This window comes from Lissotriton vulgaris, chromosome 9 (assembly GCF_964263255.1).
Source record: "Lissotriton vulgaris chromosome 9, aLisVul1.2, whole genome shotgun sequence".
Classification (NCBI taxonomy): domain Eukaryota; kingdom Metazoa; phylum Chordata; class Amphibia; order Caudata; family Salamandridae; genus Lissotriton; species Lissotriton vulgaris.
The window spans coordinates 132,025,744-132,046,024 of record NC_141697.1 but is presented as its reverse complement, the minus strand read 5'-3'; the positions used below and the strand labels follow the sequence as shown (position 1 = coordinate 132,046,024).

The window sequence follows — 20,281 nt, the reverse complement described above, 5'->3', positions numbered from 1 at the left end:
CCAAATCATACCTGAGCAGAGCTCCAAGAACCCCCGGTACCCCTCTGGGTTAAGGAACGTCAGAAACTGGAAAGATCTAGACATAAACAAACTCAACCTTCTACTAGAAAACACTATGCCGGTTACCTCTATCACTATTCTTGATGATGATGTTTTCCTCCATCAATGGCTAACCTCGTCTATTGACTTATGTCTACCCCTAACGAATAAGAATTATAATCACCACCACCCCCCCAGCCCCTTGGTTTTCAGAAAAACTCAAATTAGAAAAAACTAAATGTAAACATTTAGAAAGACGCTGGCCCAAAAACTACGAACCAACAATAAATTCAATGTATAAGTTAGCCTTGAACAAATATCACTCAATGTGTAATACGGCTCGGGCAGAGCATGCCAATCAAACAATTTTACATGCACAAAACTGCCCCACAGTACTGTTTAAAGTTGTTAAGGAACTTTCGGGTGCCTCTTGTCAGCCCAAGCCCCCATGTCTGGACTCTAATCAATGCGATAATGTAGCAGAATTCTTTGTTGATAAAATACATAACATCTATGCTGATTTTGATAAACAGTCCACAACCTTAATAAATTTACAAACTGATGTACCCTCAACACAATGTCTCTCTTGATATTTCCTCCTTCCATGGCATTCTTGCTAGTATCAAATATGGGTCCCCAAGGATCCACTCTTCCCCCCTCGGTCCTTCATGAACTCAATCACCCCAATCTGAATATCATCATGGAACTCTTATCATAGGAGGGAAGAGGAGTTAACGTCCATTAAGTTCCCCTGAATAGGTACCTTAATAATCACCAAAGAGAATGGACACTTCTATCTACAATAACCAATGGTTATTTCTTGACAACCCCCTTTAAAACATCCCATCTGGGAATAACACCGGACGAGAGCACAAATTCTTCGTCGCTCTTCGTGGTATTAATAGTGGAAGAAGAAGGAACCTCCTCCTTCCCAGGGGCAGAGTCAGCACAAGCAGTGACTGTTCGGCAACACAAGGGTAAGAATGGCGCCCTCCGCGTTCCTCTCATGTATTCAAGTGGCGATGGGTGTTTTAACATAACTTCACCATCACGCGGCTTTATCTGTTTATCCTAGCAAACGCCACGTGTAATGAGACTCTCTTGTCCGCCTGATGGAGAGAGATTAACCGGCAACTAAGGTATTGTGATCTTCGCTTTGTATTTCCTTATGCCGTAATTAGTTAAATTTAAATGCTTCTGCAATGCATATACGCACCACGCTGCTACCGTAGTCAACCAATCTTCCCCCCCCCCCCTTAACAACAACAGGCATGGCCCCTACGTGGTTCCAATAACCCAGTGTAATTCTACATAGACGTGTAGACTTGAATGAACCACGTATTTATAATTAGTTCGCACGCCAATGTACCTGTAACAGACTGCGCTGCTGACACTCTATTGTATAAATGTGCCCCAACTGAAACGAACAGACTTGCCCTAGAGTCTTTTGACCTTTACTCGCAATACAAGCGACTGCACCCATGTGGAATTGCTAATCCGTAGCAACTTACTTAACACCCGCAGATTGCAGAACATTTCACATTATCCTGTTATTCCAGCAATTACTGGATAACCACTGCACTTATCCTTAATACTGAACAACCGCTAGGTGCTCTGGCTCATTCTTACAAACCATTCAGTTTTACAAACAGTTTAACCAGCCATTTTCTTGTTCTCCTCACCCCATTCCTAGCTCACATTTCGTTCTAGTGCCCATAGTGCGGTGCACAAAATATAGATACAAATAAATGACAATATATTCAATTATTTTTGGATCTAACCACAGAAAATCTCTGTGTATATGCTATATGCTGTTAATCAATGTGACAAATGTTAATCATATTTTGTTTCCAATATACAGGAATCTCAGAATGAGAATTTCATACTCCCCATTGAAAACTACACTAATTGTGTGAGTATCAAGTTTCTGTTTTTGTCCTGACGAAAGCTCTATAGACACTTGCGGGCCCAAAAGAGCTGAAACATGTTGACCTACGATAGAGTTATATGGTAATCCTGTAACTCGATTACCGAATATACCACTATTTTCCCGTGTTTTAATTCACAGTGTGCATCTTCTTATAATAAATTTTGGTTTCTGGTGCAACACTGTTTTTATACCCACTTATTGGCACTGTACATTAATCCCTCTGGACTAGTCCTAACTATCTCTGGACACTTCTACACTTACCAGAGGTTGCCTCGGGTGAGGCTGGCATATAGTACGTTACCTGACAACCCGATGACTATGCCATGACGCTAGAGAAGGGGCGGATAAAAGATACACCGCAACAACGAAATCGCAGCGTCTATGAGGGTTGTCAAGAAATAACCATTGGTTATTGTATCATCATGGAACTACTCAACACATCTCTATGTGAAGCAACGGTTCCTGCTGCTTGGAAGCATGCCATGGTCGTACCCCTGCTGAAAAAAAGCCAATACCGACCCGGAGGTCCCATCCAACTTTCACCCTATTTCCCTTCTTCCAGTCTTCTCCAAAATTCTGGAGAAACATATCAATACACAACTTACAATTTTTACTGAGACACATAATATTTTACATACGTCTCAATCTGGCTTTAGGGCAGGCTTTTCTACGGAATCAACACTGTTGGGTGTCACTGAAAACATTTGTCAATAGGTCGACAAAGGAGAAACAGTGGCACTTATTTTGCTAGATCTAAGTGCCGCTTTCAATACGGTTTCTCACACTGCTCTCCTAAATACACTCCAATTCCGTGGTGTTACAGGCCTGGCACTCAAATGGTTGTCCAGTTTCCTATCTAACAGGACCTTTCAGGTCTTCTCCCCTATCGCCCATTCCAAGACTAATGTATCTCATTATGGAGTCCCTCAAGGCTCCATACTCCGCCCACTGCTCTTGAACATCTATGTGAGCCCTCTGGCTACGTTAGCTGAGCAAGCCGGGCAAACAATATTTTCGTACGCAGATGAGACTCTGCTCATCTTTTCACTCTCCACTAAGGAGACCTCTAAAACATCAGCGCTCCGGTCTGGATTAATAAATATTGCCGACTGGATGTTTGCCAACAAACTAAAACTTAATGGGGGAAAAACCGAACTCCTCCTCTTCGGCAAAAACGAAACCCTCTGGGGATCCCTCCACTGGCCATCACAAATGGGTTCTCCCCTTCTCCCGTCCCTATCGGCCCGTAACCTTGGCGTCATCATTGACGACCAACTGTCAAATGAAGCAACAAGTGGTCATAGTGGTCTCCACTTGTTTTGCCATACTCAAATGGCTTAGGAAAATTCTCTGGATGCTCCCTCTGTCTACCCAAAAAACTGTCAACCAGGCCCTAATTGCACTCAGGTTGGATTACGGTAACATACTCTATCTGGGGGCAAGCAAAGAAATGCTGCACAAGCTTCAGGTAGTCCAGAATTCCGCTGCCAGACTGCTCTGCAAACTGCCCAAAAGGACTCCTATCTCAACCTTACTCCGAGAACTTCATTGGCTGAGAATCGACAGTCTGGCCAAATTCAAAGCCCTATGCTATATGCATTAAATAAACTCTAACCTAGCCCCTCAATAGCTCAATGCCTTGGCACACCACTACCAACCCCCTCGCCCACTTCGATCTTCAAATCAACACAAATTCCTTGTCCCTAGGATCAAACTAGCCAGAATGGGAAGTCGCTCGTTTGCCTATCTGGCCCCCTCCCTCTGGAACTCCCTCCCAACTCATTTACGCACTGAACCACACTATTTCAAATTTCGCAAAGGCCTAAAAACTTTGCTTTTTAATCAATAACTCCTTTTCCATTTGTGTCTAGCCCACTCTTCTTGCTCACGGTGTTCACAGGCGCCGGGAAACCTACGGGTAGCTGCGCTTGATAAATTTAATTTAATAATAATAACAGATGTTTCAAACAAGGGCCTAGGAGCCACCCTCCTACAAAAGGAAGATAAAGAAGAGAAGATTATTGCGTTTGCGTCCAGGTGCCTCATGAGTGCAGAACACAATTACTCCGTAATTGAAAAGGAAGCCCTTTCGTGCTTCTGGGCGGTGAGGCATTTTAAATTCTTTCGATAGGGTTTGACCTTCACCATCAGGACGGACCACAAGCCCCTCCCCTCCATCTTCACTGTGAAAGGAATGGAGAACTGTACTCTGCGCATAAGTAGATGGATATTGGGGCTCAAGAACTTCAAATTCAAAGTGTAGTACGTACCTGGCGAAGAAATTAAAATTGCTGAATATCTATCCAGGACCCCACTACGAACAGAAGTGCAAGAAGAAATGCTGGATAAACCCATGGTAGTGGACGACCCTGCCATCACAGAAGGAGAAAGGGACAAGTTCATGGAGGAAGATAAAGAATTCTGCAGACTCAAAGACATTATGATCAAAGGGTGGCCTGACAAGATAAATGAGGTTGAAGAGGAACTAAGAGATTTCTGGGATGTCAGAAACGAGTTGAGTATCATCGGAATCAGAGTGTACCGCCAAAGCAGAGCGGTACCACCTAGAGGTCTCAGGAAGAGAATTGTAGAATTGGTGCATGAAGGGCATTTGGGGCACAGCATCACGAAACGGAGGATCAGGGCGACATTCTGGTTCCCCAAGATGGACACCATGGCAGAGCAACAAGTCCAGGACTGTGTAAGCTGTGCCAAGAGCGACAAGTCCAAAACCTTGCGCAAAGCACCCCTGTCAAGATACCAACCATGCCATGGAACAAACTAGCCATGGACATCATAGGACCCATGGACAACCTGGGAATCCAAAGGCGATTTATGCTCGTCCTAATTGACTACACCTCACATTGGATCACCTAGTAGTTTGTACATCGTGTCAAAACTAACAGTTTTGGAATTTCTGAAGGATGTATTTTCTAAGGAGGGCATACCCTCAACTTTGATCAAGGACAACAGGGTACAGTTCACCTCACAGGCTATGACGGAATTTCTAGACAACATGAGCATAAAACATGAGTTGACGGCACTGTTTTGCCCAAAAGCTAATGGGCTAGTCGAGAGAGCAAACAGGATGATCAAAGAACATATTCAATTGGCTGTTGTCAATGGTCACGACGTAGAATGCCACCTATGAAATTGTTTATGGGCATATCACCCCGCTCCGAACCTAGTGACGGGAATCTCCCCTTTCGTCTCACTCCGCAGGAGAGAGCCGTGCACCAAATTCAACCCTAGTTGGCTGGAAGGAGGCAGGGTGACAATCCCTAACCAGGAAGAAATTACTAGTTAGGTGGACTTGCACCAAAACAATTACAAAGAATGGTACGATCAGAAGTACGGCGTCAGAATTTCCAACTGGAATGTTGGCGATGTGGTACAAGTCCAGAGAGATACAAAAGACTGGCAGAGCCAGAGTAAGTTCCACCCTCCTTGTCGCATTGCTAAAGCTCTCGACAATGGGCAATGGTGGAGCTGTGACAAAATCATAAGATCTGTAATGTGATCTATATGTTCCTGGTTTTCTTTTCAAATTATTTCCGTTAAATTTTTCATTGGTTGTGTTTCCCCCTTTTGCTGTATAGGAAGGAAGGTGTGTTGTAGTCTTGATCCCCACATGGTACATTCCGTCCACCCCTTCTCTGCCCTCATCCTTGGGCTCCTCTGGTGAGCTCACCTTATAATGTTGGGGTTTCAGGCTGTGCCTTGGAGAGTGAATGGTCAATGAAGAAGTATGCCCTGACATTCCGGTCCTGTCATGATTTCAACTTTCAACACATACGTTTCATAACATGACTGTAATATGGGGAGAGGAAGAGCGCATCATATCAAGGCTGCTGTATGAGGACACGTTTTACATGAAAGAAATGCCCCCCACTACTTATTTAAACAAGCTTTTAGTTATAAGCAACACATCTACTTGAGTTAGAGGTGTTTGGTATATTTATTTGTACCTTAGATTCATCAATTAGTCAAAACGTTCAAAGATTTGCATGTCAGACAAAAAACACTACAAATATAACATATACATATACCAGTATGAACACAATCTTACAAATGAAAACGATGAGACAAAGCAACAAGTCAACATGTGCATATACTATACACAGCCAAGCATTCACGTCTGTATTCAGACAATTCCACAAAAAATAACAGTAACCAGTAATGAAAAATTGTTATTTGGACAATAATGGACAAAATCACACATGAAAGGAGATATCACGACAAATGAATTGTAATAATCATTACAGAACACTAGTTCCTGGTCGTGTTAATTGTTTTTTATAGGTGATTATGATTTCTATCCCCTTTCTTGCCGACGCGTTTCGAACTTCATACGTGAATTACGAGTTCTCTTCAGGGCCTTGTCAATACTATCTTCAGAGCCTTGCCATTACTATCTGCCTGAATGGTAGCCAGATGGTTCTCAATGTCTGAGTGAAGGCGTGTTTCAGTCTTTAATTTTGTTTAGGGTGCGGAGGGGCGTCTCCCTATGGCACGGTGAGGCTTCAGTTACCTCAAAGGGTGCCCCACGGGCTTCGGGAGAGGCTCACTTTCTGCCAAGCAGTTTTCGGGTCCACGTTAGTCAAAAGTATCGCGTACTCGCGTTCAGTCACCCTCCGATCTCACGCGCTTTTCACAAGCGATGCGCTTTCCAAATGATTCGGTCTCGAGACTCGAGACTCGAGACCCTAAACAAAATTAAAGACTGAAACACGCCTTCACTCAGAACAAGACATTGAGAACCATCTGGCTACCATTCAGGCAGATAGTAATGGCAAGGCTCTGAAGATAGTATTGACAAGGCCCTGAAGAGAACTCTTAATTCACGTATGAAGTTCGAAACGCGTCGGCAAGAAAGGGGATAGAAATCATAATCATCTATAAAAAACAATTAACACGACCAGGAACTAGTGTTCTGTAATGATTATTACAATTCATTTGTCGTGATATCTCCTTTCATGTGTGATTTTGTCCATTATTGTCCAAATAACAATTTTTCATTACTGGTTACTGTTATTTTTTGTGGAATTGTCTGAATACAGACGTGAATGCTTGGCTGTGTATAGTATATGCACATGTTGACTTGTTGATTTGTCTCATCGTTTTCATTTGTAAGATTGTGTTCATACTGGTATATGTATATGTTATATTTGTAGTGTTTTTTGTCTGACATGCAAATCTTTGAACGTTTTGACTAATTGATGAATCTAAGGTACAAATAAATATACCAAACACCTCTAACTCAAGTAGATGTGTTGCTTATAACTAAAAGCTTGTTTAAATAAGTAGTGGGGGGGCATTTCTTTCATGTAAAACTGTATTTCAGGTCCAGCCTTCCCCACTCTAAGGACCGAACTCCTTCATACTAAAAAGTATGAGGACAAGGGCACAGAATGGTATGGTTTGTAGTAAGGAAGCAGGCAGACTATGGCTTGGCTGGCAAATTGAGTATAATGGGCACACTAGGGCATGCTCAGTACATGGGGCACATAATCCCATAATTGGTCTAAGGAGAAACTACAATCATGGCACAGAGTGCTTATAGGTGCTTACTTAAGGTAGCACAATAGGCCCAAGTAGACTGTTTCACCTGCCTAAGTGATTGTAGCCAGCTGTCTCTCTATATAGTGGATCCAAAAGAAGTGCACTGTGCACAGAGTCCAGGCAACACTTATCAGTTTACATGGCCTTGCTCTAACAATCCCAGAGTGCTCTATTTTGTGGTAGTGTGGTCAAGCAGCTTTAGGCTTATCAGAGGGTAGTGTTGAGCATTTGTTTAACACACACAGTCAATAAATGAGACTCACTTAATGAAGAAATGCCAGACAGATTTAGAAAATAACATATTTTTATATTAATTTAGACTCCAAGATCTTTGGGATGAGATAACAACTACTTATTGAGTTAGCTAATTTTGAAAGCATGGCTTTCAGATTTCAGGCACGAGCTTCAAACGCAGTAATGTTATCCTATGCGAGAAACCAACACTGCATAGGTATACTTGCAATCCACTTACAGGATTGTTCTTCTGGACTAAGGTAAGTAGGGACCAAGGTCCTTAGAACCATCAGCATTTTCTGTTTACCTGCCCTGGTGTGTTCGGGTGCAGAGGTGGTGGTAGCAAGAGTAGCCTCAGACGCTACTGTTAAAGTCAATTGGGAAATATACCCACTAGATAAAAGCTGCAAGTGGGGACTTTGGAGGAACTCCATCAGAACCCAAAGAGGGGCTCGGTTCTTGAGGGCCTCTGGGGCAAGGGTAAACCGTTGGTAGGCTCGGACTCTGACTGTGGGGCTCAGGTGCAGAGGTGTTTTGGCAGGCAGGTCTTGCATTGGATGCTGTCACTTTTCAGGTGGACCTGGAGATGGGGAAAAACCGGACAGCTGGGCCACTCTCTGTGCTGGCTTCTGCGATGCTGACGTCCCTCGTTGGTAGGTCTGTCTTGGCAGTGTTGGTGTTCGGGCTGGACACTTAACAAGCCTTGGCTGCTGAAAGAGCTCCGGCACCTCAGGTATTGGTGCTGGAGGGCTCCTGGAAGACCTGGCATCTGAAAACTCACTGGAGAGATGGGACTGACCTTTAGGAGCTTTCTCCTGGGCTGCTGCCATGTGGGTAGATCCGGTGGTATGCAAATCGTTGAACCTGATTTTTGCGTGCCTTCAGGGAAGTGGCTTCTCCACTTCAAGATGCTGGCTGGTTGGCGAAGTGCTGGCAGTCCTCCAAGACTTTAGGAGCTTCAGAAGGAGTTGGGTCTTTGCAACTGTCAGGACAGCAGCAGGCAGGGCTTGGCGCCAGTTTCGCTGCTGGTCCACAGTTCTTGCCTTTTAGGCTCTTTGTCCTTCTTTAATCTGTTGAATCTAAATTCCTGGTTCATGGGGACACCTAATTGCTGAATTTATGGCCGTTAAGAGGAGTGTTAGTTAGTATCCAATGGGCTACTAACCTCCAGGGTCACTACACCCCCTATATGACCACTTATTGTGGGGAGTGGGGATAACCCTGTCCCAGAGTTGCTAATTCCACCAAAAACAAGATGGTGAAAACCTTTCGCGGAGCACATTTGGTAGCCCATCTTGGTGGTGCAACACGCCTACTGCATAGCTAATTTCCCACTTGCCCTGGTGCCAAATGGGCCTCAGGGCAGGGGGTTGCATTCCCAGGTCTAGGGGAAGCCGGGGTTGCATATCAAGGAGGCTGTGGCTTGGACACCCCTGGACTTGATATGCTGACTCACAAGCCATTCAGCTGGAAGAGATGTAAACACCTTCTGCCAGAGCAGGCATTGTTTCTGACTTCTGAGTGCGCTGGCTCTCACCTGCAGGGGGTCAGAAACCGGTCTGTGGTGGCAGGCTGGTTGGTAGATACTAGTCAGCCAGCACACTAAGAGACTGGTAGGTTTTCAGGGGGCACTTCACCACATGCATGTCATAATAAAGCCACTACTGGCATCAATAAAGATGTATTAAGACGAGGTGTTTGATACCAAGCACAATTGTTTTCAGTACAGCCATTATGTAGCTGGGTTACTCGTAATGACCAGTGCCTATTACATATCTCAACAAGCATTTGCAATGCAATAGGTCTCGCATTTGTGAGCTTTTAAGCTATTGGCATTGTAAATGACCATGCCTTTTATTTATCTGTTTTGATAATTAACACATGAATAAAAGGTATTGTCATTTACAATTCCAATAGCTCAAACTCTTGTAAATGAGACCTATTTCACTTCAAAGAAGCTGCCGCTATTGTCACAGGCTGCTTGGAAAGTGCCCAGCAAGGGCTCCCTAATGAGATGCTGAAGAGCCTATGGTTCCCGGGCAATGCCTGGGCCTGGCGCACATAATTTGTGGTGATGGATAGGGCTAGAATAAAACTTGGATTAGAAGAAAAATAAGGTACTTTTATTATTCAACATCTGTTTCTTCGTTGTACTGAACTGTTTTATGCTCTTCTTCTTGCTGCTTCTAAGCTGTGTGCAGACTCGCGGCCGATCATAGTCTACCAGGTGTAATAATAAAAACAAGATTTGGCCTTGCAACAAGCAAGACGTGCGGCCACGACCTGGAGTTGTGTGTGTGTGTGTGTGTGTGTGTGGCAAAAAAAAAACACGAGCTATGCGATGTGCACTCACCATGACGAGAGAGGAAAGCCAGATGGCGCCTCTGCTCATCATTGTGCAAGTAACCATACGCTCTGTGCCAGCTAAAGCTTGTATTCGGGCTTTTAAAAGTCCACTTACTAAATGTCTCGCAAGAGCAGCGCATGCGCTGGCTCAGGCGAGACCTAAAAATGGCTCAATGATCACTTGCATCGCCTTTGCAATAGGGGCTTGTCTACTCGTGCAGATATGTTCTCACATGTACTACAGTGCACCCTGCCATAGGGCTATAAGGGCTGCTGTAGGGGTGACATGCAGTGTACTTTCGCCTGGCACATAGGGATGGTGCCATGTCATTTTTTCACAAGGGTTTGCACCCTTTCACGCATCCTGCAACGGCAGGCTGCATGTAATATGTGTGTGGGTCCCTTAGGGTGGCATAATTCATGCTGCACAAAAAACGAAAGAGGGTCCCTGAGATACAATGAAGGAGAAGAGTCCAGGGGAGGTAACTTAAAAGAAAACCAAACACTAGCTTCTTCAATTAAATCAAAACAAAAGCACTTAGCTTTGTGTTTAAGAGCCATAGATCAGACCAGTTTGGTTTATAACTTATTTATCATCAATAGATGTATGTATACAATATATATTTTTTTTGACAATATGCACATAAATATTGTGAGCTCAAACACAAGTTCAAACCATAAATAAAGGAAAAACAACAAAAACAATAAAACATAGCGTGTTTCAAATAACACACCCAATCCTACTCTATGAAGACGTGCACTTCAAACAGTTATATCACAATATGGTAACCGTTGTTCGATTTTATTTGTTATTTTTTTTCATTGGTATTCTGAGTTACGTATTGTACAGATTGAGAGCTTTTTATGTACTTGGTCTTAAATATGAAACAGAATATATGTGGACAGAATTGCACATGAAGAAAATAGTGCAACCTTTATCGGGCCGCTGTCTGTACTCTATATATGGTGGAAACCGCTGTCCATTGTGAACTTGATCAAAGCACTAAAAGGAGCTCAAATTAGGTCTCAAACCTGGTCTGAAATATGAAAATATACAAAATTAATAATAATGATAAAATATGATATTGCGAAAGGTGGGAAAAGAGATTATTCTACAACAGACTGGGAAGCTTTAGAGTCCCAAGGATGCTAATGAGTGTACAGAGCCTTTATCCCAAAAGAACACCATTGTGACAGATATCATTGTAATAGACAGTTGAGAACACCGTGAGTAGAAAGTGGGACATGAAGTATATCAATTGGATAAATGAACCATCTTTTATTGTGCATGCTAGAAGTCATCCTGGAAGGGAAAAAAAGTAAGAAAGAAGATACCTTCGCATATGTGTTATAGTCAGCTTGCCAAGACCCCTTGGGTTCTTGTCTCCTAGCGCACAGCTCCACCACAGTGCTTCCAGACAGGGTCTCTCCCTTTCACCGCCGTAGACAGCAGTTCGAGGCCCTGTGCCTCGTCCTGCTCCTGTTCCAGCAGGTCACTCTTGTCTGTCATTATTTTCCTATTTCCTACTTATTGCCTTATTTCTTTCTTAATTCTGTCTTATTTTTTTTATCACATACTTATTTTTTTTCTCATCACTTTTTACGTTTTCCTTTCCCTCCCCTCTTACAGCCCCTTCTGCCGTTTTCCCACAGCTACTTCCCCCGTGGCCCCTCCGCTCCCGCCTCCCAACTGTCGACCCCTATGTAATCGCAGCCGTTGCGCCCACCCATGACAAGTGCCAGGAACCCTCGTCCTCCGACCCGCCAACACTACAGCTCTGTACGCACTCATTGTCGGCAAGAACAGCTGCAAGCGATCTTCACCTCTCGACACCCACAAAGCATTCACCTGCCTATGCTGACGCCACTCCTTCACCTACGCTGAGACCCAGGAACCACCTCCACCCTCCTGCAACAACTCTACCGTACCCCAAACCCTGCAATGCATCCTCCTCAACACATGTTCCCTCCACAGACACAACCGAAAATCTGGGACCTCCTCGATAGCACCACCTCTGACATCGCCTTCCTTACCGAAACCTGAACAAACGCCACCTTGGGAGCTGACATAGTCATCGCCATCCCCGAAGGATACAAGATCACCAAGTAGGTCCGCCCCAGGGGAGGCATCGCCATCGCTCACAAGGCCAACCTCCTCCTGAGCACCCACAGACCTTATGGAACACTGCCACTTCGAGATAAACTCATCAGATACTCAAGGAAGAAAGCTCTCCTAGACGGAATCTCCACCAATGCACAGAACAGCAAGGAACTCTTCAGCATCATCAAAGAGTTCGCCTAATCCAACAGTGAGACTACCCACATCCCACCATCCCAGGACCTCTGCAACAGACTCGGCGCCTTCATCCATCACAAAATTAAAACCATCTATGACATCTTTGATGACAGCAACCTCCACAAAGAACCCATACCCATCGTCCCCCACACCACTCAGCTGACACTGGACAGCTAGACTGCCCTCCGCTTCGAAGACACCCTAAAGACTATGACAACCCACTCCTGGAACCCCACTGCCCTATGCCCCCCACTGCCCTATGCCCTCACCACACCTACCATAGAACAGCAGACCTCCTCGCCCCTGAATTTCAACAATCCTCAACAACTCCTTTGATACAACCTCCTTCCCCGACGAATGGAAACACACAGAGATCAACCCCCTTCTGAAAAAGCCATCACCAAACCCCACCGACCTCAAGAACGTCAGACCGATCTCCTTACTCCTGTACCTTGCAAAAGTCATGGAAAAAGCTGTCAACTCAGCTCCTTCATAGAAGACAAGATCCTCGACCCCTCCCAATCAGGCTTCAGGAAGAATCACCGCACCAAAACCACCCTTCGCGCTGATACAGACGACATGTGATCCCTCCTCGACAGAAGAGACTGTAGCCCTCATCCTCCTGGACTTATACGCAGCCTTCAACACAGTCTCATGCCCCACCCTAGCCCACAGACTCCAAGGCGCAGGGATCTGGAACAAGGCCTTCAACTGGATCTGCTCATACCTCTCCGGCAGAACACAGCAGATCAGACTACCACCCTTCCTCTCAGATCCCACACTGACCACCTGCAGAGTTCCCCAAGGATCCTCCATCAGCCACACCCTGTACAACGTCTACATGGCCTGCTCTCCCCCATCGTCTGATCGTACGGACTCCACATTGTATCCTACGCAGACGACACCCAACTCATCCTATCCCTTTCCAACGAACCCAACGTCTCAAAACAAAACTTTCAAGAAGTAATGGAAGCAGTCATCGGGTGCACGCAGAACAGCTACCTACGACTGAATAGGGACAAAACCGAAGTACTCATCATGGGCCCACACCCCGACGTTTGGAACAACACCTGGTGGCCGCCCGTCCTCAAGAACCCCACTCCTCCACTATGGACCACGCACGCAACCTCTGATTCGTCCTTTACTCTGACCTCAAAAGGGACGGTTTTCTTGTGCCGAGGAGAACCCAGTTGAAGGTCTTTCGGAGTAAGCGGATTCGTCCTGTACTATGACCTCAAAAGGGACCGCCAAATCGGCACTGTTCCCTCTTCGTGCTACCACACCCTCCGCCTACTCCGAAAGACCTTCAACTGGGTTTCCCTCGACACAAGAAAAGTCACCCACGCCCTCATCAGCAGAAGACTAGACCACAGCAACGCACTCTAAGCCAGGATCAACCTGAACCTTACTCGGAAACTCCAGAACGCTGCCACCAGACTAGTCCTCAACCTACTGCGCCATTGCCACATAAGCCATCTCCTATGGACACTACACTGGTTCCCTGTTGAGAAGAGAATCACTTTCAAGCTTCTCACCCACGCGCACAAGACCCTCCACAACACCGGAACCACCGCCTCTCGTTCCACGCTCAGCACATCCAGAACAGGAGCTCCTTCTCCCTCCTCACGGCTAAGGCATGGAACGCCCTCCCTCTCCACCTCTGACTTGCAGCAATACTCCAAGTTCTTGAAGGACCTCAAGACCTGTCTCTTCGAAGAATCACCGTAAGCTTCCTTGAGACCCTCTCAGTGAGTAGCTGCGCTTCACAAACCCCGATTGATTGATTGATCTTCATAAAAAGTTCATCATGAAAGAATTGACCGTTACTTCTGTGGGTCCCACATGGGGCAAGGTATGTTGGTTGTGTCTGTAGATAAAGAACATATTCAGTATAATTAGAGTCCCAGATGTAGAAGAGTAACTACGAGGCATACGCTATAAGGTTCTTTCCACATAAGGAGTACAGATGAAGTGCAGCACTACGTAAAGTCACACAGGGGAATAAGGGAATGCTTGTATTCAGAGGCTTCAGGAAATGGTCCGTATGTACCTGTGTAAAATGAATGTATCCGGGTATGAGTCCTAACAAAAGAGGCAAAACTATGTTTTGAGCCTACATCGGCTAACTTGTCAACCTGTAGCATTCAGGAGCATACATAGGGGAAAGTTCAGACCAAAACTGAAGATAACTACATCTAAAATATAACCAAATCGAATTCGGGGAGATTACTATGTACACGAATGCACAAAGTACAAAGATTGTGCTCTAAGCAGAGTAGCTGCAAAGGACGTAAAATTCTTCTGTTCACAATGGGTTGTGACAAAAATCGTTCACAAAGATCTTACCTCGAGCAAAATGAAGCCACGCCATGTCTTCAGAACGAATCCGGTTAGAAGAGGAGAGTGTAACAAACGAGGGTCTTATAAAGCCCTGAAGTTCTCGAGTTTCGAACATGAACCCGGGACACCTGTGGTTCTAGCAGATGGATTGCGCGGGTATTCGATACATGGGCGGGAGCTACAGCTGCCATATTGGGAGAAGGATTCTCCGCGTTGGAATAGATGGACCTGCATTTCCATAAAACAAAAAAAGCATCCATTTAAGGGCATTTAAAGATGTCAGTAAAACAGAATGATATTTAAACAAGACGATATTAAAGCAACTGAGGGAGAGGTGAACCCATATGATCAGGCATATTCATTGTATAGGTTCAGAGGGAATACAGAGTTTGAGTGAGTATTCACAGGCACATTGGTGTGTGTGTGTTATTTGAAACACGCTATGCTGTATGTTTTTTGTTCTTTTTCCTTTATGTATGTTTTGAACTTGTTTGAGCTCACAATATTCATGTACATATTGTCAAAAAAGATATTTCTGTTGTAAAGTATAAATATATCTATTGATGATAAAGTATAAAGTGAACTGGTCTGATGTATGGCTCTTAAACACTGTATGCTAAGTGCTTTTGTTTTGATTTAATCGGCGAAGCTAGAGTTTGGTTTTCTTATGATTCATACTGCCGCCCTTAGGGACCCTCTTTAGTACCCATGCTTTGGGTACCATTTATTAGGCACTTACAGGGGTCTTAAAGACCTTGCCAATTAATGAACAATTGAGCATGTCTTTGTTTTAGGGAAAGAGCACGCACTGGGGCCTTGGTTAGCAGGTACCCAGTGCACACCAGTTGAAAAACATCCGTATCTGTGGCAAAAAGTTGGGGTAACCACGACAAACAAGTATTTGCAATGCATTCAGTCTCACCTTTGGGACCTTACATGTATTTAGCTATGCAGCACATTAGCCTGGGGGCTGAAACATCTACTGTTCTTTAACATGGAGGGAACGTAAGCACCAAACTGCACGACACGCCAGGTATGGGAACACATGGAGAGAAATATTGCCTTTCATCAGTAAATGTTATAGCCCAAAGCTCTGTTTTTAAAATAAAAGCAGGGCCTTCAGTGGTCATGTCACTGAAAATTCATGATTTGAAAAAATTATTATTGTCTACGGGTGCTCGTGGAAGACAATTTCGATGGACTGGAATCTAGACATTGCTAAAGTGATTCTGGTATTTTACTAACCTCTGCTGGTCGTTTTCTATCAAGAAAGTTAAATAGAGGCAGTTGAATAGAAAAATTAAAAAAGAAGTCCCTCAGCAGAAAGCAATTCTGGTATTTTACTGTCCTCTGCTGGTCATTTTCTATCAGGACAGTTGAATAGAGGCAGTTGAAATGAAAAAATAAAGTCCCTAAGCAGAAGCAGACCAGTCCTAGGGCTGATCCCCAGAGCCCACAAAGTACATACACATGTCAGTATATTCACTAAAGTGTATACTAACGTATATACAGGAGGTCTCAAATGCTCTACCTAAAAAGGGCACTTTCTTTTAGTGTTCATCAAGACCTTTCATGATATTTATGGTCCTTTTCCATCCCCGTTTCTTTTCTGACGATTACACTTAGCAATACACAACTGCCCATTGTTTCTGAAGGTGCTAATTTTATCAGGACAAACAGGCACTGAAAAGAGGTTCAATGCCTACTTTAAGCAATATGGATGCAAGAGAGAATCTTTACCTATTATCTTGTGCTGCTGTCTTTAAGCACTACTAGCAGACAGTGTTATTTCTTTAGGTTAGAACGTTCTGCTGTGCGGTAAAGTTGCAGAATAATCTTTTATTAATGAGGGTTTTATTGGTACATTTGGTATAAAATTAGAGATGCATACTCTGTGTCATTTATAAGGCATATGATTTACTATAATGCTGTGTTAATACACACTTTATACCTAGTCCCTTGCATGAATTATAAGCCTTTGTATAACAGTCACTATACAGAAATGTAAGTACTTTGTTTTAACTGTAGCTCCTTAATTTACTATAAGTTGAAGTCTGTATGTAAATGATGATCTGATGTTTCGTCTCCCAACGAGAAACAACTATTAAGATCATAATGAAGGTAAAGCTCAAACGATTATTGATCAGTTGCTTGGTTGTGCACTGACAAACTCCGCGTTACTCTTGATTACTCCTGTGTTGTCAATAACATTCCAATTTGTTGTACTGTCTCTTGTCACCACAATCATGTTTGTTCATACACTTGAATGGATCATACATATTCTGAGCATTGATCATATGGATTTGGAGCTCCTTAACATGATACATCATGTTGTACACATTTTTACAAGCTGTCCTTTTTTCTTAGGCGAATCTCTTACTTTCCTCCTTTCTCAGGCATACTCGAGCTTTTCTTTTTCAGTACAATAAAGACTGCAAAACATGTCTATAGGACGTGGCGAGTAGACCAGCCTGGATTATTCTCCTATGTAGGACATTTGTGCACACATCACAGCTGAATATCACTGCATCTCCGTGAACATTACACACATCACAGCTGAATATCACTGCATCTCAAGGAACTTGTGCACACATTACAGATGAATATCTCTGCATCTCTGCGACCTTATGCACACATCCCAGCTAAATATCACTGCACTGCTTCTGAGTCACCTTGTGCACACATCACAGCTGAATATCAGTGCATATGTCACCTTAGCTTTCTTTGATGTTTCCTGTTGGGGAAACTATGCGCTTGTTTCTGTAAAGCGCTCTGATATCTGCTAAGATCTTGTTCACGCTATATACAACTTTAAATAAATAAATAAATAAATCCTCCACCAGCCACTCCAGATGTGAGACCAGACAGCTCTGTCTGACTCTAGTCTCAAAAGGGTCTCTTAGATGCGAGACCACCACAGCCACTAAGGAATATTTAATGCAGTCCATATGAACTGTAACAGTACTTTTAAACCCCTTCCTAAATTTTACGATTTACATTTGGCCTGAAAATTGCTTTCGTTTTCATGTACCGTACATCTCCTAAACAAAGGATACAGGCAGACTTTGAAAGCTATATAAAAATATTGCTTTTGAATCTACAAAGCTCAAGCAAGCAGTTGGTGTGTCGTGCAATTCAGCATCTTATTTTAGGTTCACAGAACCTGTGTGCTATTCTGCAATTGGGTACAGTAATTTGTCTTCACAGCGACTTTGAAAGCAGTTGATGTTTTAAAGTACCATGTCTTGTGTGTTGCTTGTATCTCGGTCAGTCTTCTTGAACCAGCACATCATATTTCCATTGAATCTTTTTCAGTCAGATGACTGGAGTGGAGTACATCCTGTTACATGCGCAAGAACCTATTCTATTCATCATCCGGAAACAACAGCGACAGTCCCCCACACAAGGTAAAGCCCTACACACCTTTAGCATTTGTGTTGTATCAAGTTATAAATACTTATGTGGGGAATAAGCCTGGGATCTGGATTGCTATCAAAATTTATCTTTTTTTCTCCATCTGAATTACAAAGTGCATCTGACATTCATTGTGATCAGTGAGGGCGAGAGATGAATCCACATTTTTGATTTGCACAGTTTGTCTTCTTTACTTCTCCCAGCCTTTCTCTCGAGTTGGGATTGTCTGAGACCGAAGCATAACGCAGGAGCAACTGACATTTTCTTTCGTATGTCCCTGTATTTTCTCCTTCTCATGCACCTCTTAGTGAACCTTAATCTACTGCGCCTTAAGCAAGAAAGAATCTTGAAACATAGAAACATCTTTATTACAGCTCATATTCAGAACAGCTGACAAGTTTAAGGACCCTCCGATGTCGAGCCAGTTAGGCACTCAACCACCTTCTTAGCAGCAGTGAGATGATGGGTGTCACCCCTTGAATATCCAACCTAGAACTAAAACTCAGTATGTCATGTATGCATTCTTTCTGGCACACTAACTGGCCACTCACTAAAGTTCACATGATCTGATTAAGCAGAGAGCTCTGCAGTTTGGTGATAATTTTTCATACAATCTACCCGGGCACAGGAAAATATCCAGATTAATTACTGGTTGACTTCATTACTCTGAGTCTGGCCTTTCATTTCATACTCCTAACTTGAGAACCTGGAGACAGGTGCTTTAATTGCCCCTTGTTTAATATATATATATATTTTAACTCCATTCCCTGTTCTAAGATACAGCTTCCTTCCTGATTACAGCGCATACTGTAGATACCAAGCATACACCGTGCAGAGCAAATCCGAGGGAGTGTGGCACTAAATAATAGTGATGCGTAAGACCAATTCAGAGTCGCAAAGTTTACTGGCAAGCAATTGGAACATTATCACCATGTCAATCTTCATTGCAGACTTAACATAAGGATTTACCAAACAGTAATCCACCGCACACCCAGAATCCAAACCACATGAAAGCGTGAGCGAAGCAAAGTTGGGCCTCACCTAGAACTCAACCCTAAAACTCATCAATGTCTGCTTTTGACTTCACAGATTTTATCACTCATGATCTATACAAAGATGTCATTGATGACCTAACTGGTAATCTATCAATGATAACACTGGGCATGATAGGGACACCCGTTTTAGTTAGCATAGTAAACCATAACTGGTGGTTTTCAGTGTTTTAAAAAAAAATATATTTTTTAGTTTAAAATGTTACATTTTAACTGATATTCTCACCTAACTATAATGTCCCTTTTGCACATCACTTACCTAACCCCCCTGACTCTTTGGCGGAAATAATGGTCCTGGTCTGACAAATGCCCTAATGTGGATCCCAGGTGGCTGCTCATGTCTCTTGGAAGCACAATATATCTCCATTTTCTAGAAACTGCTTTGTATTTTCTTTTTCTGTAATTTTACTGATCCCTGCAATGTTCCATGAAATTATGGTTAATTGCTGCTTAGATGGAATTGCTCCCCTGGCTTCTGCCTTGCCAGGCCTGGTGCCACAGCGGTTAGGAATAGTGCTGCAGTCTTCTTTTAGTTCCTGTTTGGTCCAGAGCATGGGGGCTTGTATAAATGCCCGATGGTTGTTTCAACAAGAGATCCTAATGCCCATGGGGTCCTTGGAGCCTGTCCAACTGCTGCTGTGGGTCCCTAGACTATTTGTCCGGTGCAGGACCAACCAAGATCCCTTGCCCTGGCTATTTAATGCTAGGACGTGTGGATATTTTGTGTGTGGCAAAATCTGGACATCTATGCCCCACTCAGCGAGTTGTGGTGATTTGTTCAAAACTGCTTGTTGTAGTTCCTTTTGCTTCAGACCCACCACTGTGGATTCACCATGGGTATCACCCTGGATGCTCAATAATCTCACCTATCCCATTCCCCTGTTTGTATCTGGTCCAGAGTGGCAAGATGTTTGAAAAGGCGGAGAATGTTGCTCCGATTCAGAATATCATGCTGTCCCGTAATGTGAAATCTTGGGGAGAGAACCACCTCATGGACATTAGTTGGGGAATTTGAGGTTGGAACCACTTTTCCTGTTCCTGATGCTTGCACTGCCGGGCTTAACGCAG

General features: G+C 43.7%; 1 protein-coding gene across 1 annotated transcript in view; it reads left to right on the top strand.

The window, feature by feature from the left end:
• The window catches only part of MED6 (mediator complex subunit 6), a 123,792-nt gene that overhangs the window by 44,431 nt on the left and 59,080 nt on the right, over positions 1-20,281 (top strand). Inside the window, exon 3 of the mRNA XM_086937191.1 lies at positions 18,063-18,154. Within this exon, the coding sequence (XP_086793317.1) occupies positions 18,063-18,154 (92 nt within the window). The remainder of the gene's footprint in view (positions 1-18,062; positions 18,155-20,281) is intronic.